General features: G+C 46.6%; 1 protein-coding gene across 1 annotated transcript in view; it reads left to right on the plus strand.

Moving 5' to 3' along the window:
* Positions 1-15,625, plus strand: part of ATP6V0A2 (ATPase H+ transporting V0 subunit a2) — a 420,906-nt gene that overhangs the window by 220,278 nt on the left and 185,003 nt on the right. Inside the window, exon 12 of the mRNA XM_078667621.1 lies at positions 895-1,052. Coding sequence (XP_078523747.1) covers positions 895-1,052 — 158 coding nt within the window. The remainder of the gene's footprint in view (positions 1-894; positions 1,053-15,625) is intronic.

The following is a 15,625-nucleotide window of genomic DNA, read 5'->3' on the forward strand; positions in this document are numbered from 1 at the left end:
GCGTTCCCTCCAGTGCAATTAGGATGTGACCGCCACCCTGGCGGTCACATCCTCATATTTAAAATTGCGGCGAGTGCTGCTTGAAGCAGCACCCGCCGCAAGGTTAAATATGCATGCTTCGCATTTGCATGCACAAAGCGGCAGACACTGCGCGGTGCATGCCGCTTCGTGCATGCAAATGCAGGGGGTACCATAGGTACCCCCCATGTGCAACCACCACACCCCCTTCACCCCTGGGGGCCCGCAACGGGCCCCCAAACAAAAGTCCGTATGCCTTTCCACGGCGGAAATGCCGCCGTGGAAAGGCATAAACATGCAGACATCCTAATATGCCTGGCGTTGTCTGATAGACACCGCCAGACATGTTAGAGCTTTTCCGCCGCGGTCGGAAGGCGACCGACGCGGAAAAGCAGCGGACAGTCTTCCTGACCCCCCCAGCCATCCTAATCTGGTGGGGGGTCTTTGAAGGCTCCGCAGCGGTTTTTCCGCATCCTCACTTCCGCCGACACGGAGGATGCGGAAAAACCGCAATCCTAATCGGTCCCTAGGTACGGGCTGTGAATTTCTGTGTGGTCCTAAAGGTTGTTAGTGAATAATGTGCTTGGGACGCTAAATGCCATCACCCTGGTCTTGGCATGTGGATGATTGTGGCCGGTCTACAGCATGACTCAGAAGTAAATGTTTGATGATGCCAGTAGCAGTTTTCCTAATTGTCTGATGTTTGTGGTTGAAGTATGTGCAGCTCTCAAGAGATTAGACTGTAAACCCAAACTGAAAATAATGTCAGTTGTTATATTTTGATCTAACATATTGTGGGGATGCAATACAAAAAAATGCAGATTGAAGAAAGTAACTGTTGAGTTAAAGTAACATCTCTGCTTTATTAATTAACAGATCGTGAAGATGCTCTTTGAAGGACGCTATATTATTCTGTTGATGGGGTTATTTTCCATATATACGGGTTTAATCTATAATGACTGTTTTTCTAAGTCATTGAACATATTTGGGTCTGGATGGAGTGTCCCTGCAATGATTGCTCCTAAAGGTTGGACGTAAGTTATATTTTTTAATTTGCCCATTTATTATCTTTGCAAGAATTTGTTTTTCATAATTACTTTTTCATTGTTTTCTAATGTCAGTTATTTAGCAATAATTAGGAAGAAAGAAATCTGATTAAGAAGGAAAGTTCTGAAAGCCGTTCTTCATTAAAGGAATCCTCATTAAAGTAAAAAAGACTATCTTCCCCCACGTTCAGGATCTCATAAACTAGAGAAAGGAATCTCCAAGTAAAATAACACAGGGTAGTATAAAACATTTTTTCTTTGTTGTACATCCTTTCATAAATATGAACACAATACATAACAAAAAAACATTAGAAAATTAAAAATTGATTTAAAACATAGAAAGCCTTTGCTGCCTGAACCCTTTTAATGTCTCCCCTTTTTCAAACAGAAAAACCAAGAGGTAATTGTTTCTACAAAGCAACCAACCTCACATAGTGGTAAAAAGTCACTGTCTCTTTAAGGCATCCACAGACTCTTCGCCCTTCAATGCATTTTGAATGTTTTCTGCGAAATGTTGGCTTCGAAATCCACAAGTCTGCTTCCTTTTCTGTGGCCCAGAAGGGAGGTTATGATTTTAATGAATGTACCATTGGTAGAGAAACGGTTTTACAGTTCAGTAGCTTTCCCTTTTCTATCTTGGAATCCTAATGTATGTATATAAACACTTAATAGCATTATATGCATATCTGTTCACAAAGAAGGTGGGAGAACTGAAATGATTGGAAGTAGGAAACATGTTAGGAAGTCAAACTCACCTGAAATACATATTTTCAAAGAAGGCTGCGCTGTCATCGGTACCAGCCCTGAAACGAAGCTCTAGAAAATAGATGTGCAACACAAGACTGCCAACCACAGATCCCCGAGAGTTGAAAAATGCAGCGTTGATATCAAACCCACAAACTCTCATATCAGATAACTATGCAAGTCCAAAGGCTAATATTACCTAGGCTCACCTCTTCTCCAAACCAATGCATACATTATCAGGGGTTGACACATTGTAATATGAACTCACCTCAGGGAAACTCTCATTAAATTAAGGTGGCTACAGACTAGATGTTGCATGTATCACAGCTGCCCTAGAAAACTCACCATACTTATCAACAGTAATTGAACTTTCATGATCCAGGTTAACGAAAAAATCCACTGTCCTGCAGAGAGATCTACCTAAGTCTCAAATGTGCAAACAATATCAAACCAAATCCTGCTGAGCCCTCTCCCCCATACCTCCATACACCCATACACCCATCAAGCATTCCCATCAACCCCTCTGTCTAGCACCTGCCGGGATTCCTGTGTCCAGACACCCCACTTCCCTGCTAGTTTGTTATACCTATAGAATTCCAAATACACCATCCCCACCTGATTTAATGCTATAACCTTCCAGAGCCCAAAAACCGACCTCGTCTTAGTGCTACTTTCGCTCACAATTTACCTCGATCAGAATCTAGGCCTAATTAACACCTGTTCATTCATGAGTTATTTCCATGATTCTCATGACCTCCTGACTGGATATGTCATTTAGTTTGTTTTACGGAGACTTGTTCAGAGAAAATGCAGTTCCCATCTTTAATAGCCTTAATCAAGGCCAAAAAACGAATTCTGAAAAAAATAAAGGGAGAAGCAAGGAGAGAGTAGATCTCGGTTATTATTATTCCTTACACCACTTTCCCATTCTTAGAGTGCATAGCAGCCAAACGTTATACCACCTTTTGTAAAACAACTCTACCTTTCTGGATATGTTCCTCAAACTCGCTCACCATCTACAGTAAAGTCATGAACAGTGGAGCACTTACCTTGTGGGTCAGTAGCCCAGATGCCAAATCTGCTGCAGACCGTTTCAACAACAAGCTGGTCCTCAGCTTCAAATAGCTAATGTGCATCCCATCACGCTCATCATGGCACACGCTAGACCTCCTTTTTTCCTATAACCACAGGTATGCTCAGACCACCCATTCGTGCTGTAGACCTCCTCAGCAACAACATGCAGGTTATCATCTTCAAACATGTGGTGTGTGGCCCCATACACTCATCAAGGCACAGACTGTTACACCACACCCTCTTTTTCTCCCCGCCTAGTGCTGGCTGGACAAAGGTAGGTCTAATGCTGTTGTGAAACCCTACAACAGGATATCTTTATTTGCTACCTGCATTGGGCACAGTTACCTTAACTATTACCACACACTGATAACACCCCCGCTGAGTTTTTATTGTTTATTTGTTTATTAATGGTTTCAACGGTAGCACTGTTTGCTCGATAAGCATACACCCGTCTCCTATCCTGCACTTACACTAAAAGCTGAATCAATAATACTGGTGTACTACTGCATGGATAAATGAGTGATACTTCCAATACTGTTTCATTTTTCTGTAAAAAAGGCACAGCCTATACCTAATTTTCTCCAATAACCACACCCATGCTCTGATCAATCGTTCCTTTCAGTCACCTCTCAAATCTAACTTACAAACCAACCACTTGAAATAGAAACAATGCCCCCATTTCACACAGGACATTTTAGAAACATAAGTACAGAGGCATGTATATCTATCTGTTGTACTGCCATAGTGTACCAACCTGCAACAAGTGATCTCAGTACACTTTTGACAGTCTTTACCTTAATCTGTAATCTGTTGTTGGCAGCCGTGTTTCCATCAGACTCTGAATATCCAAGGTTGCCCTCAAATCCAACAAGAGGTTAACTGTTAAACAAAATATGGCTTTAAGCCTTGGACCAAAGAGGACCGACTTTTGCTGCTGGAGGCATCAGGAAGGTTACCATATAGCTATCAAAAGAGCCAGAACACCCCGTTTCAATAAACACATTAATAAAGCACTCTTCAGTCCAATACATTCTTCTTTGTCTGTTGGGAACTAACCAGTCCTAGGGCCATACATAGCACCTCAGAAATGCCCCCAAAAGTGCAGAGACCTCTCATTGTTACAACCCAAAATCACCAAAGTCCATCATCAGTACCACAGAGGTGTCCCACAATCCCATCCCACTTTCTCATCTACTTTCGGCTTTCTCCTTATTCCAACCTTTGAACTCCACGGAGGTTCTAAACCTGGCTCTCAAAGTGAAAATACTTAACACACTTAGTGACCCAAGTTTAGCAGCATACCTCAACCAACTAAACAGCAAACATAACTGATTTAATCAACTCCTCTATCTGTTCAGGATCTGTTCCTAGGCTGCTGAAATATGCCATATTTATCACACACCTCCTGAAACAAAATCATCTGCTGATTTTTAAAAAAATATATATTTTGTTGGCATTTACTCTTAATAAACACATACAAATCAAATCAAATAAGCTTTATTCGATTTTCATGGATAAAATCATAAAAGCATACATACAGTTGTGCAAAAACATGTTCAGTACATTTAAAAATCAAAGTTGTTACAATCGGCGGGTCTCAAGGATAATAATGCGTTAATTAAAATTTAAAATATAGTTTTATAGATTTTGCATAGATGTCCTGTACCTGATCAAAGATTTTAAAAAACGGGATACAGCATAAGCCACAGAATTATTTTCTAAATTTTGTAATCTAGTGAAGGCTATACGGCAAGAGCGATGTCCCCATGCCTTCAAAATTGGTTTAATAAACCCCCCCTGGGGACAGTGTAGTATTTACAGAAAAAAACACAGTGAATGTTCGATTGGGCAGAGGTGTCATCACACGGACAAATAAGAGTCTCCCTCGACCAAATGTTACAGGCTGGGAAGGTTATTAAACGGAAAAAAGTTCCGAACCTGAAGCGACTTAATAACATTCTGGAGTAACAATTCAAGTCACCCTTTAAATACAATTGTGGCCCTCGGTTGAAGGCCAGAACAGAAGGTTTAAGTTTTTCTAAGGCCCATCTCTTATTTTCTAGGTGGTTTAGGGCCAATTTTTTTAGTGATTTTCTATCGACTGCCTCCAGAGTAGAAGGTCTCAAGAAGTACTCTGGATGGCCCATGTCAGTCAACATGTTTTCCACATAGGCCAGCCATTTGATATTGGAGACACCATCAAGGGTGAGACAGTCAGAAATCAGATTGCGGTTAAGAGCTGTCTCGGGGGTGACCCAGACCTTATGCCAGAGTAATATGGGTGCAATTCTAATTGCATCTAAAATATATGGTAGGCCTAATTCAATGTGTGTGAGGTAATTTGGTGTTGATTTGGGTACCCCTAAAAGATATCTGAGGTATTGGTTTTCCATTAATTGAATCGATGTTGCATTTTCTATACCCCATATACCCGATCCATATGTGACCGTGGAGATGCATTTGGCTTTGTAGATGGTGATCAGTTCCCTAACGGGTCTTCGCCCAATTTTAGCCGCAAAATTCTTTAAAGCTCCTACCGCCCGAGAAAAGAATAATTTTCTGACTCTTACTGCTGAGTGCCAATTACCTTTCCTGTCGAACATTATTCCTAGATAGGAAAATTGGTCAGTTGTTTCTATCCTTTTGCCTTCCAGGAATATAGGGCAGGGGGCTTTATTAATACCATGCCCACAGGCCATGGTATACGTTTTTGCAATATTAACTTTTAACCCCTTTTCTGTCATATAAGTAGTACATTTTTGGACAGCCCTTTGCAGACCTAACCTGGTTCGCGACAGAATAGCCGCATCATCAGCGTATAGGAGTAGTGGTACTGGGTTGCCCCTGATCGACGGGTAGTCAAACTGTGACTCTTTAAGATGGTCGCCGATAGAGTTAATGTATAGAGTGAAGAGTAGGGGTGCTAAAATGCACCCCTGTCTCACTCCCCCCTTAATTGAAAAGTTTGACGAGCACTCGCCCCGTCGTCCGAAGCGCACCCGTGCCCCAGCACCGCTATATAATTCTTTGATGAAATTAAGAATTGGTTGGTCGATACCTAATTTAGAAAGCGTGGACCATAATTTAAAATGGTCCACGCAATCGAAGGCTGAACTCAGGTCAACAAAGGTGATAAAAAGATTCCTTTTCTTGGCCTGAGTATACTTAAATATAACAAGTGAGAGGTTCAAGCCCTGCTCCACCGTGCCCTTACCTGGTTGAAACCCATACTGAAGGCTGGAAAAAATTTCGCCTTTCTCTGCCCATGTTTGAATACGTTATAAAAGAATGCGGCCAGCTACCTTCATTTGAGCGTCTAAAAGAGAAATAGGGCGGTAGCAGGTGGGATCCTGCCTGTCTCCTTTTTTGAAAATGGGGACCACTATAGCTTGTGTCCAGGTTGGTATGAACCCTAAAAAATTGGCGCTGTTCATGACAATGGTTAGCAGCGGAGCCCAAAAGTGAATTTCCGCTTTAAAAACATCGATTGGGACGCCGTCCGGACCGGGTGCTTTGCCCGATGGGCTATCCCTAAGTGCCGTGATGACCTCATCACAAGTAAAGGAAATTCCTAGTGGAAAGTTACCCGGGGAAGAGCTACCAGGCTCCTCGGATGTATTGGGTAAAGGAGGAATATCAAGGTCTTGAAAATTAACATTGTCATAGAGGCGTTGGAAATTAGTAACCCATGTTTTCCCGTTGATGGCAATGTCTATAACTGCTGCGTCTTTATTCTGGAAGTAAGGTGCATTGACCGTCTTCCAGAAAGCAGACAAGTCCTTAGCTTTAGAGGCGGTGATCAGAGCCGACCAAGCCTCTTTTTTCAGAGGTTTTTTTTTCTGTTTTTGGTTGCTAGATGGTAATGCTTCCTTGCTTGGCGGATCTCCAGCGCCGATTTTGGGGAGGCATGGAGTGCCTTTTTAAAGCCTTAAGCGCTTTAGAACAGCTATTGTCTAACCAGCCAGTAGGCTGATTTGGTTCTGTGCGAAACTGTCTGGTGTGAAGCTGTTTTAGTTTCACTTGTATTTTTAAAAAGGATCCCATGATTTTAGATGGCGCTTCCATGGGAGACAAACAAATATCAATATCCTCTCTAGATGTCAAGATTAAGCTAGTTAATAGTCTCACTGGGACCACTTTATCCCATTTGAGGATATAACCATTACTACTAGCCAGAGAGATCGGGTACTGATAAGAGAGTCTTTTAATCCCCCGCATCTGTTCTTGCTCCATATTTCGTATACAGAAAGAGATTGGATAGTGATCTCCATAGATGACTTTGAGTGTTTCCCATGACGTTATTAAGTGGGCATGCGATATTGACAAGAGGGTGAAGTCGATTATAGAGTTGCACCCTCTACCGTGAAAGGTTGGCTGGAACTGGATGGATGGGCGGCACAACTCGTTTATATAGGATAGATTAAAATAGAACAACCAATTGTTCAGAGATCGCCCAAATTAGAATGAGTGAAGTGACTCGGGTTATCGTCATGATGGTCACCGAGGCCGCAAATGCCCTTCGGGCCATTTTGACACACGTTGCAGTTAAAGTCACCCACCCAAAGCAGGAAGGTCTCCCCTCCTGACTGGTTCTTTAAGGAAGTGACACTGGACATTAAATTATTTATAACCGTTTCCTGGTTATTCGTAGGGACATTATTATAAAAATTAATTAAAATCATATTGATGGCGTTACCCCATCTAAATATTAAAATCTGGTAGTATTCAGCCGACAAGTGCCTTAATACTTTGAGCTCACTGGTAACAGAGACATACGTGGACAAACCACCTTTATTTCTGCCCTGTGAGGATAATCGTGCCAGTGTATAAAATGTCTGGAACCCCTGTAAATGAATAGCGTCTGAAGCCCATGTTTCCTGGAGGCATAAGATGTTATAGTTGGCCACTAAATCCAGCTAAGGCTGCTGACAAACCTTATTTGCCAAACCCGCAATATTCCAAGAGAGAAAAGAAAAAGGTGGATTAGTAATATCAGAGATGGCAGGGGACGAAGGATCTTTATCTCCCCCTGATCCAGCAAAGCGGGAAAATACAGGTGTATTGAGACCAGGAGGATCTCCAAGATCCATTGATGATTTAAAGGTTTCTGTCTGAGGTGAAGTTAGTGCCATCCCTGCAGGAAAAAATCCGCTATATACGAGCTCTCTCTGTGATCCAACTGGTAATAGGAGGTTCTGTTGGCCAGCTTGGGAAGCAGGAAGATCAGAAAATAAGTTTGTCAACGGCCCTGGCTGAACAGTCAGCAGCTGTCAGTCTTGATCATCCAGACCCGTCAGTGGTTTAAAGCGATTGCTTAGGGGAATATACCATTGAGGATGATAAGGAGTCTGTGGGTGTATGCTATGGTGGTAGAGAGGGGGCCTATTTAAACGCAATCGTGACACAGATGATGGTAGATTGGAAGAATAAGGTCCAAATGTTGTGGGACCGGGATGGGGATTATATGTTTGAAAAGTGTCACAAGAATCATTGGGAGGTTGTGGGTTTGACTGAGCCAGTAAAGATTGGGGGTAAAACTAGCTCAGTACGCGTGTGGATATACCACCCTCTCCTCTCACCAGTCAGCTATGTGGGTGACAGCTTTTCGATCTCTAAAATTGATGATGACATCGTCCCCCTTGATGTCTTTGGGTCGTGGCCCCACCCAACCTCGCCTCCTAACAGAGGCTATATCACCATTTATGTTTGGGGAGAGAGGCCTGTTAGTGCTTAGCCAATGAATGACTTTATTTTTAAGATTTGAATGACCTTCTTTGCTCCCTTCTACCAGCTCTGGAACCCCGGTAAGGATGATGACATAGTGAGCTGCTTCAGGGGGTAGTTCTATGTAAGGCCTAGTATGATTTACGCCCAGACCTTTAGTAGATGCCTTCCTTGGTACTGTATTATTGGTGTTAGACATATTAAGACTTCCCTCAGGACCCATCTCCCTAATTGATTTTTGTATGGGCTCTTTGTTGGCAACATCCGGTATGACAGAGGTTGGTGATAATGGTAGTGGAAATTCCATAATATGATGGGTCGATACCGGTGGCCGACCGTACGACAGGTTTGAAGTTGGGGGGTCAAGTGGAATCAGCTTCTTTAAAGCCTTAGCATTCGAATGGGTGGTTTCCAATAATTATGATAATTGGTCGCCCAGCCTTTTAACTCTCTCTGAGTGGTAAAAGGAGAGATTTTACCAGGTGTTCCATGCTCTCCAATGCCCCTTCAGTTAAAATACCTACAGGTGGTAAACATTTCTGAGCTAGATGTGATCCGAGAATATCTTGTTTTTTTGGGGAACTTATGGAGGGCTTGGATATCTTTGCACGCCTACCTTTATAAGGCTCCCCCACCCTCTTTCTCTTTACTGAGACTAAACTCCTTGATCTTTTTTAGGCGGATTAGGTCTTGGTTGGGTAGGCCCTGCTTTTTTTCTGAGAGTCAACGGAGGAGGTAGCTCCTGCCCGGATGAATCTGGGGAGTGATCAAGATTAATCGTAACAATTGATTGCCCCTTTGGTATTTGTGTTAATGGCAAAGTGTCTTGAAAAAGTAAAGGAATCCCTGGGTCAGCTGTAGTAGTATTTGCTGTGAACAAGTTGGGCGGGGAGATGGCTGATTTGAGGGAACCCAGGGACGAACGTTTGTTGCCAAATGATTCTAATGACAAACGTTGTTCAGCAGCTGCAATCTCTTGGTCTATTTTATTTGCAGCTTTTGTCAGAAAGTGGTCGATGGTCCCTCTAACAGTCCCTCCCGTCAGTGAGTTCCTGCTTGTAGTCAGACCCTTGGACATATCTATATCAAGGTTTCTCAGCAAATTACGGATTGAATTAAAATTAAAATTTCTGCAAAAAGTAAGACAGTAGCTAAGAAAAATCTAAGTAACAACCGAAATAAATAGATAGAGCGGAGACCAAGGAAGGTAGTCCAAGTGCAGTTAACGTCCTGTTACAGGAACCAATAGAGGTTGCCCAGCCCGGCCTCATCTGGCCCCGGACGGCCACAGACGGCCCGCCCTTTGCCCGTGCTTTGCCTGGCGCAGCCCGCGCGCATCCCGCGACGCGGAGAGAGTGCGTGGTATTTATACGCCTCCGGGCACGGTGAACTTCGTGTGGGGCGGGACAAGGGCGCGAGGGCTTATGGGCACCGTAGTCCCCCCGCTCAGCGGCCGCTAGTTGTGCTAAAGAGCGGCGGCGTGGGGGACCAGGAGGCAGCAAGGGAAGAGTTCCTGGCGCTTAAATAGCGCAGCAATGTCACCAAAATCAAAGCCTTGGGCAAGCAAGCAGGCAATCAGAAAAACAAACTGAAGGCAAAAAGTCCAGCAGAGTCTTCCGCACCACTCCGGGAGCGCGTGGTATTTATGCGCCTTCGGGCGCGGTGATCTTCGTGTGGGCGGGACAAGGGCGCGAGGGCTTATGGCCACCGTAGTCCCCCCTGCTCAGCGGCCACTAGTTGTGATGAAGAGCGGCGGCGGGGGGGGGGGGGACCGGGAGGCAGCAAGGGAAGAGTTCCTGGCGCTTAAATAGCGCAGCAATGTCACCAAAATCAAAGCCTCGGGCAAGCAGGCAGGCAATCAGAAAAACAAACTGAAGGCAAAATGTCCGGCACAGTCTCCCACACCACTCCGGGAGCGCGTGGTATTCATGCGCCTCCGTGCGTGGTGATCTTCGTGTGGGGTGGGACAAGGGCGCGAGGGCTTATGGGTACCGTAGTCCCCCCGCTCAGCGGCCGCTAGTTGTGTTGAAGAGCGGCGGCGGGGGGGACTGGGAGGCAGCAAGGGAATAGTTCCTGGCGCTTAAATAGCGCAGCAATGTCACCAAAATCAAAGCCTCGGGCAAGCAGGCAGGCAATCAGAAAAACAAACTGAAGGCAAAAAGTCCGGCAGAGTCTCCCCACACATACATTACATCCTGATGAAAATGTTTTGAACAAGTATGAAAAATAGGTCTGTGAGGTTCGTGAAACTTCCATTCTACCATCTGCCACACAGAAAGAGTTCAGAGACACAATTCCTACCCCCCATTTCTTCCTCTACGCTGCTAAGGAACCAAGATTACAAAGGGTCATTGGCAGTAGCCTGTACATGTAGGAGTACCTAACCGTGTGCAGTGTAAGGCATGGCTTCATATGGTAAGTCTGACATCTTCCTATATCATTGCTTGTAGTCTCGCAGAGCATTTCTGTTGGAGCATGGACTAAATTTAATCTACAATCTGCCCTTTGGCCAACACCTTTATTGCTCATAGATATCAGTGACATTTGTGCTGACATACCTGCTGTGTTCCGCGTCATTGAGGTGGTCCTGTGGACCCCTGAGACCTGACCAACTATTCCCCATCCCGAATCCCCCCCACCGCTATTCCTGTTCTATTTATAAACTCCCCCAACTCCCTCCCCCCAACAACAATTCCCTCTGACCATCTTGACTTACACTCGAGAGGTCGCTCCCCTCGCATCCTCTTCACCTGATACTCCCGGTATCGTAGCAATTATCTCTGCTTTGCAATTCGATCCGCTAGCGCGCACCTCTGGGCATAATCTCTGGTTGTGCATTTTTGAGTATAACTTTTCATAGCGCTTTTTACTGTGTTTAACTGGCTGTGCATTACTTTACATTGTATTAACTATTAGCATAGCGCTTGAACTCCACGCTTCAATTCCGCTTTGACTGCGACTGTATCTTTAAGCTGTTCTCGCCCTCATAGCGCCCCATTGCTTCCACTGCCTGTGCCCCAATCTCGCCCTGCCTTGCAGCGTTTGTTGTTGTTGCTGCCATCTTGTTTGTTGACCCGAGCCCTCCCTCCACCTCGCTGCCGCCTCCCAGCTGCCCCTCCCACGCTCCGCCCCCCTACTCTCCATTTAGGTCAGATGGCTGCACGCGCAGCGTCCACGTGCTACGGCCACGCCGAAGGTGCGCCAAAGGTAAGCCCGTCTATGCCCGTCCGCGCCTGGACCGCGCCCAGCGCCAGACCCCCTGGTTCTCGCACTACCCAATCCACTCGATCCACTCGCTTAATGTATGATGCCGCCACTCTCCTTGCCCTGAACCCCGGACGCACCCCACGATGCTGCGTAGCTACCCCAGGAACCACCCACGGACCATTCGCCTGCCACTCCTGCAAATTCACCTGCATCAAGACTCACACCAAACCCGCAAACACCAAACTGAAATACAACACCAACCACCTTAAATGCATCCTCCTCAGCACCCGCTCGGTTCACAAACACGCCATCGACCTTTGGAATCTACTCGACACCACTTCCCCTGACATCGCCTTCCTAACAGAAACCTGGATGAATGCCTCTTCAGCCCCAGACATCACCATAGCCATCCCGGACGGCTACAAGATCATCCGTAAGGACCGCACCATCCAAACAGGAGGTGGCATCGCCATCGTCCACAAGAACACCATCCGCGTCTCGACCAACTCAGAAGACAACCTAGCTATCGCCGAACACCTCCACTTCCAGATCCACACAGACCCCAAGACCACTCTCAGAGGCACCCTCCTCTACAGGCCACCAGGACCCCGTACCAAATTCAGCGAGGACATCACTGACTTCATCACCCCACACGCCCTCCCCTCGGAAGAATACATTCTTTTGGGAGACCTCAACTTCCATCTGGAAAAGAGCAACGACAACAACACCACCACCCTTCTGGACAACCTCGCCAATCTCGGACTCAAACAACTTGTCAACACCCCCACACACTATGCAGGACACACACTCGACCCCATCTTCACTTCCAGCAAGCATATCTCCTTCACTCACACCACACCCCTCCACTGGACGGACCACAGCTGCATCCACTTCATTTACAACAAGACCACGTCCCACAACCACCCTCAACCAACTCTGCGAAGAAATTGGAACAAAATCACAATCGACCAGATCTCCACATCGCTTCTTCAAAAACCCCCTGCCCATTCAACGAACCCTAACCAAGCCGCCATCAACCTCACACAATGGATAACCCAAACCGCCGACAAACTAGCACCCTTGAAAAAACATCAAGTCAAGCAAGGAAGCAAGAACGCCCCCTGGTTCAACGATGACCTTAAGAATTCCAAGAAGCTTTGTCGCTCCCTTAAGAAAAATTGGAAAATAAACCCAAACACTATCACCCAAGCCGCATTCAAAAACGCCACCCGCAAACACCACCAACTAATTCGGACAGCCAAGAAATCGGCACTCAAAGACCGACTAGACAACAACGCCCACAACAGCAAGGAACTTTTCAACATCATCAAAGAATTCACCAACCCCACCGCCAGCTCAAACGACATCACCCCCTCTCAAGTCCTCTGCGACTCCCTCGCCTCTTTCTTCCATGACAAAATCGCCGACATTCATAACAGCTTTGACAACCAACCCGTTAACCAGTCCACCCCACCCCCTTCCGAACCTGTACCTCCTCCGAATAACCTTCTCAACTGGAACCCAATCACCACAGAAGACACCATTCACCTGATGAACTCCATCCACTCTGGATCCCCTACTGACCCATGCCCCCATCACATCTTCAACAAAGCAAACTCCATTATAGCACCCCATCTCCGAGACGTCATCAACTACTCTCTCAACTCCGCCACATTCCCAGAAAGCTGGAAACACGCCGAACTCAGCGCCCTTCTGAAGAAACCCACAGCTGACCCCCACCAAACTCAAAAACTACCGCCCCATCTCGCTCCTCCCTTTCCCTGCCAAAGTCATTGAGAAAGCCATCAACAATCAGCTTGCCGCCTCCCTCGAAACCAACAAATCACTCGACTCCTCACAGTCTGGCTTCCGAGCCAAACACAGCACCGAGACCGCCCTCATCGCAGCAACAGACGACATTCGAACACTACTGGACAACGGAGACACAGTCGCCCTCATCCTCCTTGACCTCTCCGCAGCCTTCGATACAGTCTGCCATAGCACCCTGATACAGCGCCTCAGAAACATCGGAATTCAAGGAAAAGCATTGGATTGGATCATTTCGTTCCTCGCTGAAAGAACTCAGAGAGTCCGCCTCCCCCCTTTTAAATCAGAGGCTTCCAAAGTCATCTGCGGCGTCCCACAGGGATCATCACTCAGCCCCACCCTCTTCAACATCTACATGAGCCCCCTCGCATCGATCGCTCGGCAACACAACCTCAACATCATCTCCTACGCCGACGACACTCAGCTGATCCTCTCACTCACCAAAGACCCAACCACCGCCAAAACCAACCTACAATGAGGGATGAAAGAAGTAGCCGAGTGGATGAAGCTCAGCCGTCTGAAACTAAACTCGGACAAAACGGAAGTCCTCATCTTAGGAGCATCCCCGTCCGCCTGGGACGATTCGTGGTGGCCAACGGCCCTAGGAAAAGCCCCCATACTGACGGACCACGCACGGAACCTGGGCATCATCCTGGACTCCTCACTCTCGATGACCAGACAAGTCAACGCCGTCTCATCATCATGCTTCAACATCCTACGCATGCTCAAAAAACCATTTCGCTGGATCCCCACCGAAACTCGAAAAACGGTCACTCATGCACTGATTACATGCCGTCTGGACTACGGAAACACCCTTTACGCCGGCACCACCGCAAAACTGCAGAAAAAACTCCAACGCATCCAAAATGCCTCAGCCAGACTCATTCTAGACATCCCTCGCAAGACCACATTTCCGGCCACCTGAAAGACCTGCACTGGCTCCCCGTCAACAAAAGGATAACGTTCCGTCTCCTCACCCACGCACACAAAACCCTTTACAAACTTGGACCGGATTGCCTCAACACGCGCCTTTCCTTTTACACCCCAACCCGCCAGCTGCGCTCGTCCAGCCAAGCTCTCGCTGCCGTCCCGCGCATCCACAAAGCTACCATGGGGGGTAGATCCTTCTCCTACTTAGCGGCCAAAACCTGGAATTCCCTTCCCACCCACCTCCGCCTCGCGCAAAACCACCTAGCCTTCAGAAAACAGCTTAAAACCTGGATATTCGATAAGTAAACTCCCCCCCCCTCCCTCAAGCGCCTTGAGACCCTCTGGGTATGTAGTGCGCTATATAAATTCTAACTTGACTTGACTTACCCTCCCCCCCTAGGCGTGCCATGGTGTGCCCCCATTTGGCTGTAAAGGGTTGTCTGCTTTACTCCTATCCCGCAATTGGACCAGTAGTTACTATACGATAAGAGACATCTCACTACTCAGTGTGGGGCAGCTTTAAGTGACCAATTAGTAGCCAGTGACTTTACTTTCGTTTCACTCCACTACAGGGGGTGCATCCCAGGGCTATGTGCAGGGGTCCCTCCAACTTCGCCTTCCGGGAGTGTGAGTTCCAAGGCCAACCTCTCCCAGGCCCTCGCCCTCTCTAATGCCTGTTCATTCCCTGTTCTATGTGCCATTTGCATGCGGACCTCCCCCTCGCATCGGGCCCACTTACTAAACTCCTGCTTCCATTTATCTACGTTGGGGCCTTTGTTCGCCTTCCACTGAGGAAACCCAGGTCTATAAATTTACTAGTGATTTTGTTTTTTGAAGTGTGGGGAAACCAGTGAAGGATGCAGTGCGCCATAGTGGGTTGTATGTCCCTCTCGGTAACGTTCCTCAACAGTGTCGTCACCCCTTGCCAGAAGTAATCGAGCTCCGGACAGGCCCATAACATGTGTTTAAAATCGGCGTCCTCTTGATTGCATCTTGGACAGGCCGCAGATTGGACAGGAAAGAATTTGTGTAATCGGGCCGGAGTCCGGTATGCC

This window comes from Lissotriton helveticus, chromosome 11 (genome assembly GCF_964261635.1).
Source record: "Lissotriton helveticus chromosome 11, aLisHel1.1, whole genome shotgun sequence".
Classification (NCBI taxonomy): domain Eukaryota; kingdom Metazoa; phylum Chordata; class Amphibia; order Caudata; family Salamandridae; genus Lissotriton; species Lissotriton helveticus.